A 17,837-nucleotide genomic window follows, 5' to 3' on the forward strand; every position below is an offset into this window, starting at 1 on the left:
CCTCTCCAGGACAGGGAAAGGAGATGTGACGTGAAAAGTGGGGTGATGTCCAAGAGCCCAGGGCCTGGAAGGCATGTAAAGGGGTTGTTTTTGATTCCGCAGGTGAGAGAGCAGGTGGGTGAGCTAGTTCTCCATCTAAAATCATTCTGGAAATCATGCAGATGATCGCTCAGAGAGGGAAAACACTGGAGGCAGGGAGACTGGCTGAGAAAGCACTGGCCTGGGAGGCAGCATGAAGGCCTGGACTCAGATGACGGGAAAGGAAAGGATAACAGAGACCCGCTGGTCTGCAGCAGCACCGGGCTCTTTCTACAACGCCCCGGGGCTTGTCCCTGTGGAGGCGGGAGCGGACCTCCGCCTGGCAGGAGATGGGTCACCAGACATACCAGCCACCAAGCACCTAGTTCTTGTCTCAAGGCAGAAAGAATACCAAGCAACCTCACGGACCACCACCCACTCCCTGAGCAGCCTCATACCTTGATTCCTGGGTACGTGATGGCAGAAGAGGCGTAGGAGCCGATCATGAGGGCCATGAACGTGGAGCGCAGGCTCCCAAACATGTTGGGCAGCTGAGAGAGGAGATGGGTGCCCGTGAGCTGGGGAGACCCTGATACCCGCCCAGGGCTCCCCTTCCCCTGCTTGGAAAAGCTTGGAAGCCTCTAATCCCAGCAGTCCTCAAAGCGAGCTCCAGGAACATGTGCCCGAGTCACAACAGAAAAGTTCTAAGGCAAAATCAATGAGGGAAACTGCTATAACCCCCTCCCACACACAGCACGTGTGCTAAGTCACTCAGTCGCGTCTGACTGTTTGCGATCCTATGGACTGCAGCCCACCAGGCTCCTCTGTTCTTGGGACTCTCCAAGCAAGGATACTGAAGCGAGTTACCATGCCCTCCTCCAGGGAATCTTCCCGACTCAGGGACCAAACCCGTGTCGCCTGTGTCTCCTGCATTGGCAGGCAGGTTCTTTACCACTGAGCCACCTGGGAAGCCCTCCCCTGCCACCCTACACACACACAGACACACACACACACACACACAGACACACACACACACACACACACACACACAGACACACACACACACACGGAAGTGCCTGCAAGGAGAAATTCTGTTTAACCCCAGGGTTTCCTAAGTTGGGTACTTATGGAGTCCCTTAATCATGACTTGCCTCTTAATAAGCCATGGTTAGGTATTTAAGAAATACCAATCTAGAGCAACTCCTTTGATAGCTGAGCACTGGGACTCAGAAAGGGAAAGAAATGTACTTAAGTTCACGGAGCTCATTAGTGACTTTCTCCCCAGTTCTGGCCATACAAGCTCTATCCCAGACCCCAAGGTTGTGACTACCAGGATGGTGCCTTTTAACCTTCTCAGTAACCCCAAAGGCCACAGTCCATGGTTTCAACTGAGCCAGGACAGGTAACAGGAGGGCTTGGGAGTGGATGATGGGAGTAAGGGAGGGGATAGGGCCAGGGCCAGGGCCAGGCCTGTGTCCAGAAGAGGAAGCTCTGACACACCAAGCAAGCCCAGAATTCCCACCGGTAGAGAACTGGTCGTGCTTTTTCCAGTAAGCAGCCTGAGGTAACCTCTAAAAATGGTGCGCTATTCTCTTGACCCAGAAAACCCCACAAAATCATGCAAATCAGGAAGTTCAGATCCGCAATTCACTTTAAGAACACTCATGAAACTGCCCAGGCCATTAAGGGTATGCACATCTGAAAAGCCCTCAAGTATCTGAAGGATGTCACTTTAAAGAAGCAATGTGTGCCATTCTGTCGTTACAGTGGTGGAGTTGGTAGATGTCCATGGGCCAAACGGTGGGGCTGGACTCGGGGTCGGTGGCCCCACAAGAGTGCTGAATTTTTACTGCACGTGCTCAAAAATGCAGAGAGTAATGCTGAACTGCAGGGCTTAGGTGTAGATTTTCTGGTCACTGAGCACATTCAGGTGAACAAAGCCCCAAGGATGTAGCAAAGGACTTACAGAGCTCATGGTCGGATCAACCCATACACGAGCTCTCCTTGCCACACTGAGAAGATCCTTACTGAAAAAGAACAGATGGTTCCTAAAACGAAAGAGGAGGCTGCACAGAAGGAAAAAAATATCTGAGGAGAAACTGAAGAAAAAAAAGGCCAAAAGCTTATGGCCTGGGGAATAAATGCCACAAAAAATAAATGCAAATAATAGTTAAAAAAAAAAAAAAAAGGAGAACGACTGGTTTTCTGTTTACTGGCCTGAGCCAGAGTCCGAGCACCTGGAAGGAGGGGAAAGCAGAGTCGGGTAACCCCCACCCCGAACCCTACTCCTCACTGCCAGTCCACAGAAACCCCCGGCTGGAACAGTCTTAGATGCCACACAGGGCTAAAACCCTCTCCGCAGAGGGGAAAACGTGAGGCTCAGAACGGATCTGAAACAGCTCTGGAGAGGAAGGGGAATAAACACAGAGACATCCACAATCTCCATCAACCTCCACGCGTCTGGGAAACAGAGGCGGGGCCGGGATGACCCTACTCGGGCAGGGGTTTCCCCGGCAGCCTGGCTCTGCAAGGCACGCTTCCCAAGGACGCTAGAGAAAGCGCCAGGGCCGGGCGAGTGGCCCGCGCCGCGGCGCTCCCCTGTCGTGCCCTCCCACCCGCCTCCCGCCAGAGTCCGAGCGCCGTCTCCGCCCAGCACGGCCTGGGCCGGCCTAGCTAAGCCGACGCTGCACTGGACTTCCGGCCGGGATCCGCGCGGGCGAGCCAGCTCCAAGGCCGGGGTTGGAACCCGGCCCTCCCATTGGCTGGAGATTACTAAAGGCGGGACGGGGGCGTGGCCGGATCCGGCCCTGCCATTGGCTGGAAAATTACTAACAGCGGGGCGGGGTGGGGCGGGGCCGAAGTCGGGCCCTACCATTGGCTGGAGATTACTAACGGCGGGACGGGGGCGTGGCGTCCCCTGGGCCCCCGGGCAGGGTTCGAGGTCAAGCCCCAAGGGCAGGGGAGAGGAGGGTTTCGGGGCCCTGAGCCAAGCTGCATGGAGTGGAAGAGGGGCTGCGTAGTCCTGCGGGGAGGAGGGGACCCGCTTCCTCAGGGAGTTGTGAAATGTCCTGGGCTGGAATTAAAGGCAGCTGCTGGGTGCGGTGAAATTCAGCCAGAACACCCAGTCTGGTGGTCAGGCGCTCTCCTCTAAGATAAACAGCCCGGGGCAGCCCAGTCTGCAGCCCCTCCCAGCACCACGGAGGCTACCCATAAGCCTCCATCCCTTCTGCTCACTCATTCACACACACACACACACACACACACACACACACACTCAGAGTGACACACACCAAGCACCCCGGTAGGAGGCCGAGCCAGGCAAAAAGGCCCTCTTTGAAAGTCGAGCACCGTCAAGCGTCGGCAATTTTGCATGGTTCAGTCTAACAAACCGACAAACACATTAACTTGCCACAGACCGCACGGTACGTACACCATGTGGCAAACATACACCCGTAGTCTCAAGCTGTGGGCCCCTCTTACTTCCTTCCAGCATTCAGGACAGCCCGCATTAGTTTACTTGTTTTTAGGGTTGTCTGTTCCCCCAACCCCTGAACATAAAGTTCCAGAAGGGGAAGTTATCAATTCTGTCTGTGCCATGGCCCCAGTGCCTAGGATGGAATTCGACAGATGTATGGGCTTGGGAAACACACACACACATACACACACATCCAGAATCCACACTGACAGCCTCATCTACACACACAGCCTCACACCCACCCTTCTCTGATACACACACACACACACACACACACACACACACACACACACGTCTTTGATCTGCGTCCCTCTTGCTCTTACCGCCCACCCCACTCCTGGGTACCTTGCTGCCAAGTCAGGGCCTGTCATACTCACTGTGAGTGAAGAGAAGGTTAGGCAGATGCCACCGAAACCATTCATGGACAGTGCCAGGAATATCAGCGGAGACAGAACTGGGAAGGGGAGAGAGACAGATGAGGGCCTCTGGGGAGCTGGGGGAGGCTAAAAGCAGGAGCTGGGGCACCGTCCACCTTCATCCCACCCATTTTCCTCTTGTGCCCCCCTTCATCCCACCCATTTTCCTCCTGTGGGGGCACAAGATGCCAGACATCTCACCTTTGGTGTTCCAGGAAGCCAGGGCCATGAGGGAGCAGGACGCAGCGAAGCAGGCACTATGGAGAAGCAGGGAAAGGGGAGCGGTTGCCTCCCTCCCCCTGCAGCACCATCCCACCCTCCAGCCCCTCGCAGCCCCTTCCAGCTCCCCCACAGCCCAACCGCCTTACCTGCCCATCAGCCGCGTGGGCCGGGGGCCAAAGCGGTCCATGAGGACCCCCAGCGGCAGGGTGGTGGCGCTGAGCATGAAGGAGCCAATGGTGAAGCCCAGGTTGAGCATCTCTTCCTGCTGGTTGCAGCTGGGCCACCCATGCGGCTCGTCCTGGGTGGTGTTGGTGGTGTTCTCAGCTGAGGAGGGGGGAGGAGAGGCAGCACGTGACCGCGGGAACCATCCCAGGAGCACGTGCTGGGATCAGGGGTCCGGCCCCCCAGTGCCCGGGCCTCTGCTTGCCTGCTGACCAGGGGACTTTGGAATCATACCTACTCTGATGGGGAAGGGGCTCCATAAATGGTAGCAACAGGTATTGGGCTTCCCTGGTGGCTCAGTGGTAAAGAATCTGCCTGCCAATGAAGGAGACCTGGGTTTGATCTCTGGGTCAGGAAGATCCCCTGGAGTAGGGACAGGCTACCCGCTTCAATATTCTTGCCTGGAGAATTCAATGGACAGAGGAGCCTGGTGGGCTATAGTCCATGCAGTCGCAAAGAGTCAGACACGACTGAGTAGGCATGCATGCAGTATATGACCCAGGGTGGGTCACACATCCAACCTGAGGCCTCAACTAGCTTGAACAGGATAACACACATCGAAGTATTTACTGCACTGAAATATTCACTCAGTGCCCAAGGTTAGGGGGTGGTAGATCCGCAACAGGAAGCACCTGTGAGTCTGGAACAGCTTCAGTGAGTGACATTCGAATGATATAACAAGAATTCCCTTAAAACTTAGAGGTTCCTTTCCCCAAAAATGCATTCTGATAAAATAATAGCTCGTATTTTTAGATTAATTAATTTGGCTGCGCTGGGTTCCCTGACCTCGGATTGAACCTGGCCCCCCTGCAGTAGGAGCATAGAGTCTTAGCCACTGGACCTCTGGGGAAGTCCCCCAAGAGCTAATATTTGTTGAGCATTTAACCATGTTCTAGGCATATTCTCAACAGTCACTGTATTAACTCATGACAGTCCCAGCAGTTAGCTAATTAAGTTATCTCCACTCTCCAGATAAGGAAACCAAGATACAGAATTTGGAGCATGGCACTGCCCTACAGGACTCCTCCAGAAGTCATTCCCCAGGTAAGATGCCACCTGGGAGCTGTGACAGGTTAGAGAGAAAGGCTGATGGTGGGGGAAGGAGTGGGTTTTCACTTCATTCAAGGTTCAGTGAACTGTGAGGCTGGGACTCCCCTCCATCCTATTTTCACCGAGGCATCGTGGCCAAGGGCAGAGTCAGGGTGCTCCTGGAGGGCAGACAGACCAGGGTCTGAATTCCCACCCCATCCCCCACTGGCTGTGCAACCTTGGGCAAGTGACTTCCTCTCTTTGAGGCTCAGGCCCCTTGCCTGAAACAGGGAGCGGAGAATGGCTAACCCAGGCTCCTTAGGAGATTCAGCTGGAGAAGGGGCGCAAAGAGCTCTGTACTCGGCCTGGCCCCAAGAAGATGCTCCCGGAACAGCTGATGAAGGGGTCAATGGTGGTCCACAATCTGGGAGCCTCTCCTCCATGTGCTGGAGACCCCACAGTGAATAAGACAGCTCTCAGCTCTCACAGGGTTTGTACTAGATAATAATCAAGTGGATGCTGACATACAGAAAGTCCCCGACAAACAAACCTCAAGTTGCGAACGTGTGTTCCGTAAATGTCAGGCGTGAGTGACCTTGCAGCTCGCCCTCTGTCTCCTACTGCTGACGACCCTTCAGCTACACCATCTCCCACCTTTTCTCCCTCCTCCAGTGAGTAGCTTTCTTGCCTGTTCACTCGATGCCAGCCCGTGTGCCAGCTGTTGTTCTGTACACTGCACTTTTCAAGCGCGGTGCTGTGCTAAGTCACTTCCAGCCGTGTTCAACTCTTTGCCACCCTATGGACTGTAGCCCGCCAGGATTTTCCAGACAAGACTACTGGAGTGGGTTGCCATGCCCTCCTCCGGGGGATCTTCCCGACCCAGAGATTGAACCCACGTCTCTCATGCCTCCTGCATTGGCAGGCGGGTTCTTTACCACTGGCGCCACCTGTACTGTAAACGTTTAAAATATTTTCTATTTTGTGTTTGTTTTTAATGTATTATTTGTGTGAAAAGTATTACAAACCTATTACACACAGTACTACATAGCCGACTGTGTTGGCTGGGTACCTAGGCTAAGTTTTTGGACCTACTAACAAATAGACTTAAGAACATGCTCTCAGAACAGAACTCGGTGGTATGTAGGGGGTTCTTGTAAAGAGCAACAGGTGCTGTGCGTGCTAAGTTGCTTCAGTTGTGTCTGACTCTATGTGACCCCACAGGCTGTAGCCCCCCAGGCTCCTCCGTTCATGGGCTTCTCCCGGCAAGAATACTGGAGTGGGTTGTCATTCCCTTCCCCAGGGGATCCTCCAGGCCCCGGGGCTGAGCCCGCCTCTCTATGCCTCCTGCATTGGCAGGCGGTTCTGCACCACTAGCACCAGCTGGGAAGCCCCTCTGGGGTTCAGGCTAGCCCCCCAATTTAGTGATCTTCATTGCCACTGTTTACTTCTCCACTGGGTTGCTCTGCACCTGTCCGTTCCACCTCCACACACTTCAGTGACGTCTACTACACAAAAGCACCTGACAGTAGGTAACACTGATCTGACAGTAGGTAACACTGATGATTTAGGCCAGAGGCTGCGAAGAGGGGACGAGCAAGGAGCCCTGCAGGTGTTTTGCTTGGCTTGCAAATTTTAACTGGGGGCCGTTTATTTATTCATCTAGCTGCACCAGATCTTAGTGGCGACCTGTGGGATCGAGCTCTCTGACAGTCACTGAAGCTGACGCCCCTGCACTGGAGGTGTGGCGGCATCTTGACCACTGGACGACTAGGGAAGTCCCCGGGTGCCAGTTTAAAATCAGGAGCTATCATCTAAAAATCCCGAAGTCTGGCTTTTCTTTACCACGTTAGAAGATCTGGCCACTGCTGGAGGCAAGTGGCGGCCACTCCTTTTCGTCAGGGCCTGCCCTCTCTAAGTCACCTCCCTATCAGCTCCCCACCATTCACCATCCTGTAGCTGCCCCGATTGGCCTAATTATTATTATGGTTTTCACTGAAGTATACTTGACACATAATACATCAGTTTCACGTGTACAACACAGAAATTTGACATTTATATATACTGCAAAACGATCATGCCAATGTCTAGTTACCAACCGCCACCATACAAAGTTAATGTACTATTAGTAGCTGTATTCGCCTGCTGGATATTAACGCCCAACTGTTATTAACTGCCAGGCCTCTGAGTCTGCAGCCCCTGAATTAGACACGGGCCCTGCTCCTAAGTCTTTCACAATCGAATGATACTTTCTCTCACTAGCTCTCAGCTAATCAACATTGTGCCAGGCTTTTCCACGTAGTATATCATTTAATCTTCATAACCCTAAGAAGTGAGTGCAGTGACCCCCACAGATGGTGAAGCTCTGAGAAACAAAGCAAGTCACACAGCTTCTTACAGGCAGGCCGAGTTCCAGCTCAAGACCTTCTCCAAAGTCAACACTTCCTGGTTGCTCCACCGGGCTGCTCTCTCCCAAACACAGCAACTTAGTAAGTTTCTGAACCCAACGCTAGTGCTGGGAAGGACGTGCGTTCTTCCATGGGCGGAGAATTCTGGCCCAGAGGACAGCAAATAACTGAAGGTCCATTAATGCATTCACTTCTCTGGTTTCAGTCGGTCTGCCTCTTGTGAGTTTGACTCACAGGAGCTAGTTGCTGGATGGATAAAGCCAGACCTTTTTTTTTATAATGTATTTTTTATGGCAGTATAATTGAGTTAGTTTCTGCTGTATAACAAAGTGAATCAGCTATACATATATCCACTCTTTATTTTTAAATCCCATATAGGTCATTACAGAGTATTGAGTTGAGTTCCCTGTGCTGTACAGTAGCTATCTATTTTATATATAGTACTGTGTATAAATCGATTCCAATTTCCCAATTTACCCCCTGCCAACCCTTTCTCCCTGGTAGTGGCGAGTTTGTTTTCTACAGCTATGACCCTATTTCTGTTTTGTAAATGAGTTTGTTTATACCACTGTTTTAGATTAAGCCAGACTTCTGAAGCAAGAGGGGAGCCAGCCCAGGGTGCAAAGACCTCTTAGACCTCTGTCTGTGTCAGTTACAACAGGAGAGGTCTTTGAAATCTAATGTCTCCCATTTTACAGACAAGCAAAGCATGAGTGTGATGAAAGGAACGTATGCAGGAAGTTAATGACCGAGTTGGGCTCTGAAGTCAGAGAAAACAGTGTTTCCCCAGTGTGGTACGCATGGCGTGTGCACACTCAAGTGGGCTTTAGAGGTACAGTTGACCCTTGAGCCACAGGGGATTGGGGCCTTAACCCGTCCTCCTCGAGTTAGAAAATCTGCCTGTAATTGAGTCAGCCTGACCTACTCGGGGTCCCTCTGTATCTGCGTTTCTGCAGCTGCAGATTCAACCCACCAGGAAGTGTGCAACCTTGTACGATTTACTACTGAAAACAATCCTGAGCGCTTCAAACCTGTGCTGTTCAGGGGTTAACTGTACAGGTTTCACAGTGTTAGTTATTTGAAAGTGTATCTTTTTTTATAGATATTATTCGAAAGTATATCAAACACACACATGTACATACGTACACATATGGAAATACACATCCCTTCATGGGTCACAGCCTCGCCCTGGGAAAGGGGCTTGTGTAACTCAGTGAAGCTATGCGCCATGCCATGCAGGGCCACCCAAGACAGACGGGCAACCTGATGCCAAGAGTCGACTCATCAGAAAAGACCCTGATGCTGGGAAAGACTGAGGGCGGGAGGAGAAGAGGGCAACAGAGGACGACATGGTTGGGTGGCATCACTGACTCGATGGACATGAGTTTGAGCAAGCTCTAGGAGATAGTGAAGGACACAGGACCCTGGCAGTCTACCAGGCCACAAAGAGTCAGACACGACTTGGTAACGGAACAACAGCAAAGAGATATATATGTATGACATGCATCTGTGAGTAACATCAAACCCAAGGTTCCAAGAACATCACACTTTAAACTGCGGCTTTTTAGGGGGCTTCCCTGGTGGTGCAGTGATGACAAGTCTGCTTTTCCAATGCAGGGAGTGTGGGTTCAATCCCTGGCTGCAGAACTAGGATCCCACAGGCAGCGTGGCCAAAAATCAATAAATAAAATGAGGCTTTTTAGTATTACACATAGCTGATTCACTTCGCTGTACATCGGAAACTAACACAACCTTGTTAAGCAACTATATATACTCCAGCAAAAAATAATTTAACAAAGGAAAAGAAAATGTGGCTTTTAAAACTTTTTTTGTTTGTTTGTTTTCATGAGGCTTTTTAAGTGGACTGATTTAAAAGGGAATAGGAAGTAAATAATAGTACCTATGGCACACAGAATTGTAAAATCATGCAGGTGAACTGCAAATGAGAGGTCTGGGAAACACCGGGGATGATTGTTTCTGGCTCCACTAGCTGAGCGGCCGAACCTCTGAGGCTCTGTTATCCCATCTGTGAAATGGGTTCAGTGGTTGCAACTGTAGAGGAGGGCTGTAGGGACTGCTGCGCACACACAATACTCACAGAAAGATCCCATTGTCTTTGTCTCCTGGGTCTGTGAGCCCTTCCTCACCATCACCCCCTCCCCCCAGCCCCAAGATTCCCCGCCCTGCAGCTAACAGCCACAGTCCCAAACACCCCCAGGTCTGGGCTCTGGCTGGCCGTCTTGTCTGTAACAGGACTCCCACAGGAGGAGTCTTGAGCTAAAGCCCATGGGGAAAGATTCTGGGGTCCGATCTGAGGCTGAACACTCACTCTGCTCCTTATTTATTCGCTGTGTGACCTGGGGCAAATTACTTACCATCTCTGAGCTTCAGCTTTCTCCTCTTTGTTTTTAATATTTATTTTGTGCTTGTGCGCTCAGTCATGTCCAATTCTTTGCGACCCATGGACTATATATAGCCCCCCAGGCTCCATTTTATCTGGCTGTGCCAGGTCTTAGCTGTGGCATAAAAGATACTTAGCGGCAGCATTAATTGAAGTATTTGAGATCTAGTTCCCCAAGCAGGGGTCAAACCCAGACTCCCTGCACGGGAACCAGGGCTCAAACCCAGACTCCCTGCACGGGAAGCACGGAGTCTTAGCCACTGGACCAGCAAGGAACTTCCGGCTTGCTCTGCTACAAACGCAGAGCTGCTGTGAGGGCCTCACAACATTGTGTGACCTCTAAAGATCTCACTAGCAGTCAGTGCTCGGTGAGCGCTGGCTGCTGCTTCACTGTTGTGGCATTTATGCGGCATATGCAGTTGTGTGTCGGCAACTGAATCGCCTCTGCCCACCTTCTGAGTAACAGAGTCCGCTTTAGCTGCGGTGCCCCTGTGGGGGGTGAGCCATCCACCGAAGCTGAGAGGAAAGAAAGGGGTGGTCAGGGAGCCCCAAAGCCAAGGCTAATAAGCGCCTCGATGACGAACTCAACGTCTGTTAAACGGCATCGTTGGTCCTCATGTCATTTCCCTGAAGCGAGAGGGATGAGGGCTGTCCACTCCGTGGCACAGACTTAGACACAGAGATCCAGAGAGGCCAAGGAACTCGCCTAAGGTCGCACAGCAAATGCTGGGAGAGCTGGGCACAGAACAAAAGAAGAATGCACGCCTGGAGTCTGAAATGTTTGCTGGCTCTCATTTCACTTTCCCAACAGCCTCGTGAGGTAGGGATTGTCGGTCCTACTTTATATACAGGGTAACGGAGATATTAGTGGGCTTCCCGGGCGGCTCAGGGGTAAAGAATCTGCCTGCCAAGGCAGGAGATGTGGATTCGATCCCTGGGTTGGGAAGATCCCCTGGAGAAGGAAAGGACAACCCACTCCAGGATTCTTGCCTGGGAAATCCCATGGACAGAGGAGCCTCGTGGGCTACGGTCCATAGGGTCGCAAAAGAGTGGGACATGACATAGCGATTCAAAAACAACAACAATATTAAGAAGGGTGAGTAACTGGCTGCAGTCAGCCAAGCAGCACAGAGCAGATCGGGAAGCCGCACCGTCTGCCTCCTCCCACACACAGTGGGGACGCAGAGTCCCGGCCTGAGTCTGTGTTCTTGGGACCCTGTCGAGGGAAGCTTCAAGAGGCAGAAAGCAGGTGCGCTGGGCAGAGCAGCAGGTACAGCAGCCCCCAGGAGCCAGACGTCTGGAGGCTGAAGTCCTCTGAATGAAAGAGAGCCCGTTGTTCCCGCTTATCAGAGTGTTCATAAAGTTCTGAAACAAGGAGGGGTCACTCTGGTCACCACTAGTGATCCCAAGGAACCAGCCTCCAACACACACTCACGTCCGGGCAACCGGAAACACCAGATGGCTACCTGACACCGTCCACAAAAAGTAAGTTCAGATGGATTAGAAATCTAAATGTGACAGCTAAAACTGTAAAACTCCTAGAAGAAAACACAGATGTGAATCTTGGTGATCTTAGATGAGGCGATGGTTTCTTAAACATGACACCAAAGCACAAGTGTCCAAAGAGAAGATAGTTTGCACTTCACCAGTATTAAAACCTTTCACGCTCCAGACCAAATTTAGGGTTACCAAAGGGGAATGCGGGAGCGGGGAGAGGGATGAATTAAGAGTATGGGATTAGCAGCTACAAACTACTATCTACAAAACGGATAAACAACAAGGACCTACTGAATAGCACAGGGAACTATATATTGAATATCTTGTAATAAACCATCATGGAAAATAAAATGAAAAGTAATTACACATATATATGAGTGTATGTATTAACAGATAAAACTGCATCACTTTGCTGTACACCAGAAAGGAACAAAACACTATAAATCAGCTCTACTTCAGTTAAACAAAAAAAGCTCTGTGCTCGGAAGAACACCATAAAGAATGTGAAAAGAGGGCTTCTCTGGTGAGTCAGGGATAACGAATCTGCCTGCCAGTGCAGAAGACACGCGTTTGATCCCTGGGGGTGGAAGATTCCACCTGCGAGGAGCAGCTAAGCCCGTATGCGCGGTGACTACGGAGACTGTGCTCCAAAGCCCAGGAGCTGGAACTACTGAGCCCACACATCCCAGAGCCTGTGGTCTGCAACATCCCTGAAGTGAGAAGCTCCTATATCTGGTAAGGGACTTGCACCTATAATACAAGGAACTCTTATAACTCAGGAATAAAATATAACCCACTTCAAAAATGGGGAACGGATCTAAATAGATGTCTCCAAGAAAAGATACATTAGTGGCCGAGAATACATGAGAAAGATGTTCAACCGTCATTAGCCGCCGCCGCCACTGCTAAATCACCTCAGTCGAGTCCGACTCTGTGCGATCCCATAGACGGCAGCCCACCAGGCTCCCTCGTCCCCGGGATTTTCCAGGCAAGAGTACTGGAGTGGGGTGCCATTGCCTTCTCCGTAGCCGCTAGGGAAATGCAAATCAAAACCACAGAAAGATAGCACTGTCCACAATAAAACAGATGAGAAATAACAAACATTGTCTAGGATATGGAGAAGTTGGAACACTCGTGCACTGCTGATAGGAATGGAAAATGGCAAACAGCTGGCAGTTCCCCCAATGTTAGAGTTACTCTGTGGCCCAGCAATTCCATACGGAAGGAAAGCACATGTCCACCCAGGACTTGAGCATGAGTGTTCACAGGAGCATCACCATAATAACCCCCAAATGGAAACAACCCAATGTCTAGCAACTGTTGAAGGGAGAAATAAAATGTGGTGGCAAAGGACTTGGAAAGGAACCACGTCTTGATACCTTTGCCAACACGAAAAAACCTTGAAAACATCATGCTAACAGGAACTAAAAAGCCTCTTGATGAAAGTGAAAGTGGAGAGTGAAAAAGTTGGCTTAAAGCTCAACATTCAGAAAACGAAGATCATGGCATCTGGTCCCATCACTTCATGGGAAATAGATGGGGAAACAGTGGAAACAGTGTCAGACTTTATTTTTGGGGGCTCCAAAATCACTGCAGATGGTGACTGGAGCCATGAAATTAAAAGACGCTTACTCCTTGGAAGGAAAGTTATGACCAACCTAGATAGCATATTCAAAAGCAGAGATATTACTTTGCCAACAAAGGTCCATCTGATAGTCAAGGTTATGGTTTTTCCAGTGGTCATGTATGGATGTGAGAGTTGGACTATAAAGAAAGCTGAACACCCAAGAATTGATGTTTTTGAACTGTGGTGTTGGAGAAGACTCTTGAGAGTCCCTTGGACTGCAAGGAGATCCAACCAGTTCATTCTAAAGGAGATCAGTCCTGGGTGTTCATTGGTAGGAATGATGCTAAAGCTGAAACTCCAGTACTTTGGCCACCTCATGTGAAGAGTTGACTCATTGGAAAAGACTCTGATGCTGGGAGGGATTGGGGGCAGGAGGAGAAGGGGACAACAGAGGATGAGATGGCTGGATGGCATCACCGACTCGATGGACGTGAGTTTGAGTGAACTCTGGGAGTTGATGATGGACAGGGAGGCCTGGCGTGCTGTGATTCATGGGGTCGCAAAGAATCGGACACGACTGAGTGACTGAACTGAACTGAACTGAACCCTAACACAAGATCACCTGTTATAAGATGCAATTTACATGAAACATTCAGAATAAGCAAGTCTGTGTCTGTTATAGCAAATCTGTAACAGAAAGTAGATGAGGGGTTGCCTCGTGCTGGGGGGGTGAAAGAAGAGGCAGTGGGGAGTGGGTACTGCTGTTGGATCCAGGGTGACTTTAGGGGGCAAAGAAAATGTTCTAAAAGTGGTTGTGGTGATGGTGGAACAACTCTGAATAAATTAAAAACCACTAACTTGTATCCTTTTTTTTTCCTGGCCATGTTGGGTCCTCGTGGCTGCACGCAGGCTTCCTCCGGATGTGGTGAACAGTGGTTACTCGAGTGGCCGTGCGGGGCTTCTCTCTGCAGTGGCTTCTCTTTGGGGAGCAGAGGCTCTAGAGGCTCGAGGCCCACCTGCCCCACAGTATGCGGGATCTTCCTGGACCAAGGATGGAACCTGTGTCCTCTGCGTTGGCAGACGGATTCTTAACCACTGGACCACCCAGGAAGCCCCAACTTGTGTACTTTCAATGGGTGAATTGTAAGCCATGAGACTTCTATCTTAATCAACCTCTATCCATATTTTTGAAAAGCTGGACAATGGGCAGCAAGAGGGAAGGAGTTTTGCAGGTGACGGAAATACTCTAAATATTGAATGTGGTGATGGTTCCTAACGTGTATAAATTTGTCCAACCTCATCAGAATGTGTGATGTAAATTAATCTTCAATAAAGTTGATTAAAAAAAAAAAAAACAGGTGCAGAGGGCTGGAAGAAGCCACTGGACAGGCAGAGACAGGCATCAAGACCAGGAGGCAGCAAAGGGCAGGTCTCCCCGGTGTCCAGGGCAAACAGCTCAGCGCAGACCTGGACACCTGGCCTCCCCTGGCACAGGGATGCCCCGGCCCTCTGCCTGGCTCTTCCAGCCACCCTGGGATGCCCAGCACACCACCCCAAGCCAGCACCTCCTGACCCAGCCTGCCCTTCCTAGCCAGCTGCCAGCTTGAATCCCCACCTCCTCGGGCCCCCCATCAGGCTGTGCATGCCCACGCATCCTGCACCCCACCTGCCGCTTACGGATTAGTCGGGCAGGGTGCAGAAATCAAGGACGCCCCAGCTCCACTCCCGCAAAGGCAACAGTTTTCTCCCACAGCCAAGGCAGGCTGCAGGGAGTGAAGTCAGGAGCTGCGAGAAGCCAGGAAGGACACTCACACGGATCACGTACTGTTCCCTCTCATTGCATAGACACTGCTTTTCTTCCCACTTTGCAGACCAGGTGTCTAAAGCTCAATGGTTTAGCCTGTGTTCGTGCTCTCTGCAGTCATGCCCAACTCTCTGCGACCCCATGGACTGTGGCCCGCCAGGATCCTCTGTCCATGGGATTCTCCAGACAAGAATACTGGAGTGGGTTGCCATGCCCTCCTCCAGGGGATCTTCCCAACCAGGTATCAAACTCTTGCCTCTTACTCATGTCTCCTGCATTGGCAGGCGGGCTCTTTACCACTAGTGCCACCCAGGAAGCGCTCAGCACTTTAGAGACCTTGCCAGTGTCAGCCAGCTCCTGGGATTCTAACCCAAGCTGGCCCTCCTCCAAAGCCAGTTCCTCAGCCAGGTGTTTGGAGGAAGAGGATAAGCAGGCCAGGGCCAAACTCCACATCCCTCCAGCTCCTTGGGCTGAGCCTGTCAGTTCAGCACCCTCCTTCCCAGAAAAGAAAGATCCCCATGTCAGACAGGAGGAGAAACTCAACTCCCAGGCAGCAGGAGGGGCAACTCCTTGTCTCCTGGCACTTGAAGACAGCCAGCATTCCCCAAGATTGCTAGAATTGTCACTCCAGCCTTCAGGGCCCCTCATACAAAGCCCAGGTGACCAAAATGGGAAACAGAGACCCCCATGAGCTGGGGCCCTAGAGGAAATGGGCTACTCACTTTGTATAAGAGGTGACTTAGGGCCTCCAAGAGCCTGGAAAAGGAGGCGCACCAACCCCCACCCTCCACCACCTTGACGGTCAAATCCAGCTTGAAGACTCTCCTTTGCCTCCTTCAGCCTGACAATAGCCCCAGCAAGAAAACCCTCACTCAGCTAGTAGCTGCAGTGCGGTCTTGCCCTAGACCTGAGATTGCCAAAGGCTCCCACCCGGAACCTGGATGCCGGCAGGATGCCTGGGTTTGAGTGCAAACGCAATTTGGTTAGTGGGTTCTTCTCTAGATAAAGTTTGGAGGACACGTGGGGGTGTCCAAGCCCCTGCGGGGTGCTGGGTCTCCGGCCTCGGCCAGCGCCCCCTGTCCCCGTCTGCCGCCCCCGCTGGTCCCTTCTTGGGGTACCTGAGCACATGCTGGAGTAGAAGCCCTCCTTCTTGAGCATGATCAGCAGGGAGCTCCAGCCCAGGAGCACTGCGGAGAAGAAGAGGTTCTCCAGCACCGCGGTGCAGGCCATCCACCAGCGTCTCCGGTACGCCTGCTCCAGCGTGGGGGCCATCCCGGTGGCCAGCCTGCTGGGGCACAGAGGACTAAGCCAAGCGCCCAGAGGACCCCGAGAAGCATCCTTTATCGTGGGGGCTCTAGAGACCCACCTTGAGCCCGCCCGCTAAGGGGGGACGCCCTTCACGGAGGCCCCCATCGCGTCCTGGGCTTCCCAGCGGGTCTGGCCGAGCTGGGTCTGGGCGCAGGGGCAGCGCCGGAGGCGCTGGGGTCGCCCATGCCCCCCGGGTCACTATTAGGGACCGGAAGGTCCTGTCTGCGCGCTACGGACTCCTGGCGCGCCTCCAGGCTTCTCCACCGAGGCCCAGGCACGCGGTGCCCGGCTCCCGGCGTCCAAACCCGCGCTTCCCCGAGTCCCCAGAGGTCAGCAAGGGGCAAGGCGCGCTCTGAAGCCGCCGCCGGCCGCCAGCCAGCCTCCAGCTCCAGGAAGGACCCCCCGAGGAGAGCAGGAGGAGGAAGGGGAAGTCCGATAGCAGCCCCAGGACACCCCCCGCCTCCCTCCGTCTTCCCGTGGCCCCGGGGAGACCACTCCTCTCCCCCGGGGCCGGGCTCCCGCGGGCCCTGCCCCTTCCCGCGCCGGGCGACCCAAGCGCCCGCGGGCTCTCGCTCCCGGCCCGCAGTTGCCACGTGGAAGGCGCCCCAGGCGGGCCCTGCGCGACCCCCGCGCCCCCCTCTCACCCGAGGCGCCCGCTCGTCCTCTCCTGTCCGGGGACGGGGCTCGGGTTCCCGCAGGAAGTCCGGCGGCTGCTGACTCAATAAGGGCCTGGGCGGCGGAGGGGCTGGGGAGCGGGCGTGTTTACCAAAGGGAGACAAGCCGCCCGCGCTCCCCCCGCCCTGCCCCCGCCCCAGCCTCGGGCACGGCCGCCGCCGCGGGAGGGGACAGCATGCGGGCGGCGCCGGGGCGGAGAGCGGCCGGGACTAGGGGGAAGGAAAGCCCGAGGAAATCGCAGAGGAGAGGGGCGGGCCGGGCCGCAGAGCTGGGGGAGGCGCGAGTGCCTGCCCCCGGGAGCCTCAGTATTCCCATCTGTGAAATGGGCCTGGGCCTTCGGGCGCGTCCGCAGGTCCGCACGGCCTCCGACGCGAGTGTGGCCCAGAGCCGAGGAAGGGCCGCCGGAGAGGGGCAGAGGGGCCAGACCGAAGGGGCCGGAGCCGCGCGCTCAGGTGACAGGGTTTCTTGGGGAGCCTGGAAGAATCGGCAGGAGCCACCCGGGGACCCCCGGTTCTCAGGGACCCCCCAGCCCAGCCCCGCCGGCTGCTCACCTCTGATCCGGGCAGACGCGCCTCGCGTGGCCGCGGACCCGTCGGCGTCCGGCGTCCGGTGTCCGGTGTCCGGCGGGCCCAGCTCGGGACCGTCCCGGCGCTCGCGGCCTCGGAGATTCCGCCTGGGGCTCTCACCGCCCCTGTTCCATTGGAGGAGGTCGGGGGACACGACGCCTCCGGGCGGCCCCCCGTCCGCGCGGCGAGGGTAGGACGAGGTGAATCGACGGAACGAGCCAACCGCTGTATT

The 17,837-nt window shown here is 53.5% G+C and overlaps 1 protein-coding gene across 10 annotated transcripts in view; it reads right to left on the minus strand.

Annotated features, from left to right (window-relative positions):
• Window positions 1-17,837, minus strand: part of SLC43A1 (solute carrier family 43 member 1) — a 30,431-nt gene extending 12,594 nt beyond the window's left edge. For 6 of the 10 annotated variants that reach the window (XR_009490586.1, XM_024975523.2, XM_024975525.2 and 3 more), the window contains exons 1-7: window positions 17,591-17,837; window positions 17,009-17,109; window positions 16,175-16,341; window positions 4,278-4,455; window positions 4,111-4,166; window positions 3,871-3,947; window positions 477-569 (exon numbers count right to left, since the gene is read on the minus strand). Coding sequence is in view for 9 of the 10 variants with exons in the window: in XM_024975523.2 (XP_024831291.1) it covers window positions 477-569; window positions 3,871-3,947; window positions 4,111-4,166; window positions 4,278-4,455; window positions 16,175-16,328 (558 nt within the window). In the remaining variant the exon portion in view is untranslated. 10 annotated transcript variants of the gene reach the window in all.

The sequence above is a fragment of the Bos taurus genome, chromosome 15 (genome assembly GCF_002263795.3).
Source record: "Bos taurus isolate L1 Dominette 01449 registration number 42190680 breed Hereford chromosome 15, ARS-UCD2.0, whole genome shotgun sequence".
Taxonomy (NCBI): domain Eukaryota; kingdom Metazoa; phylum Chordata; class Mammalia; order Artiodactyla; family Bovidae; genus Bos; species Bos taurus.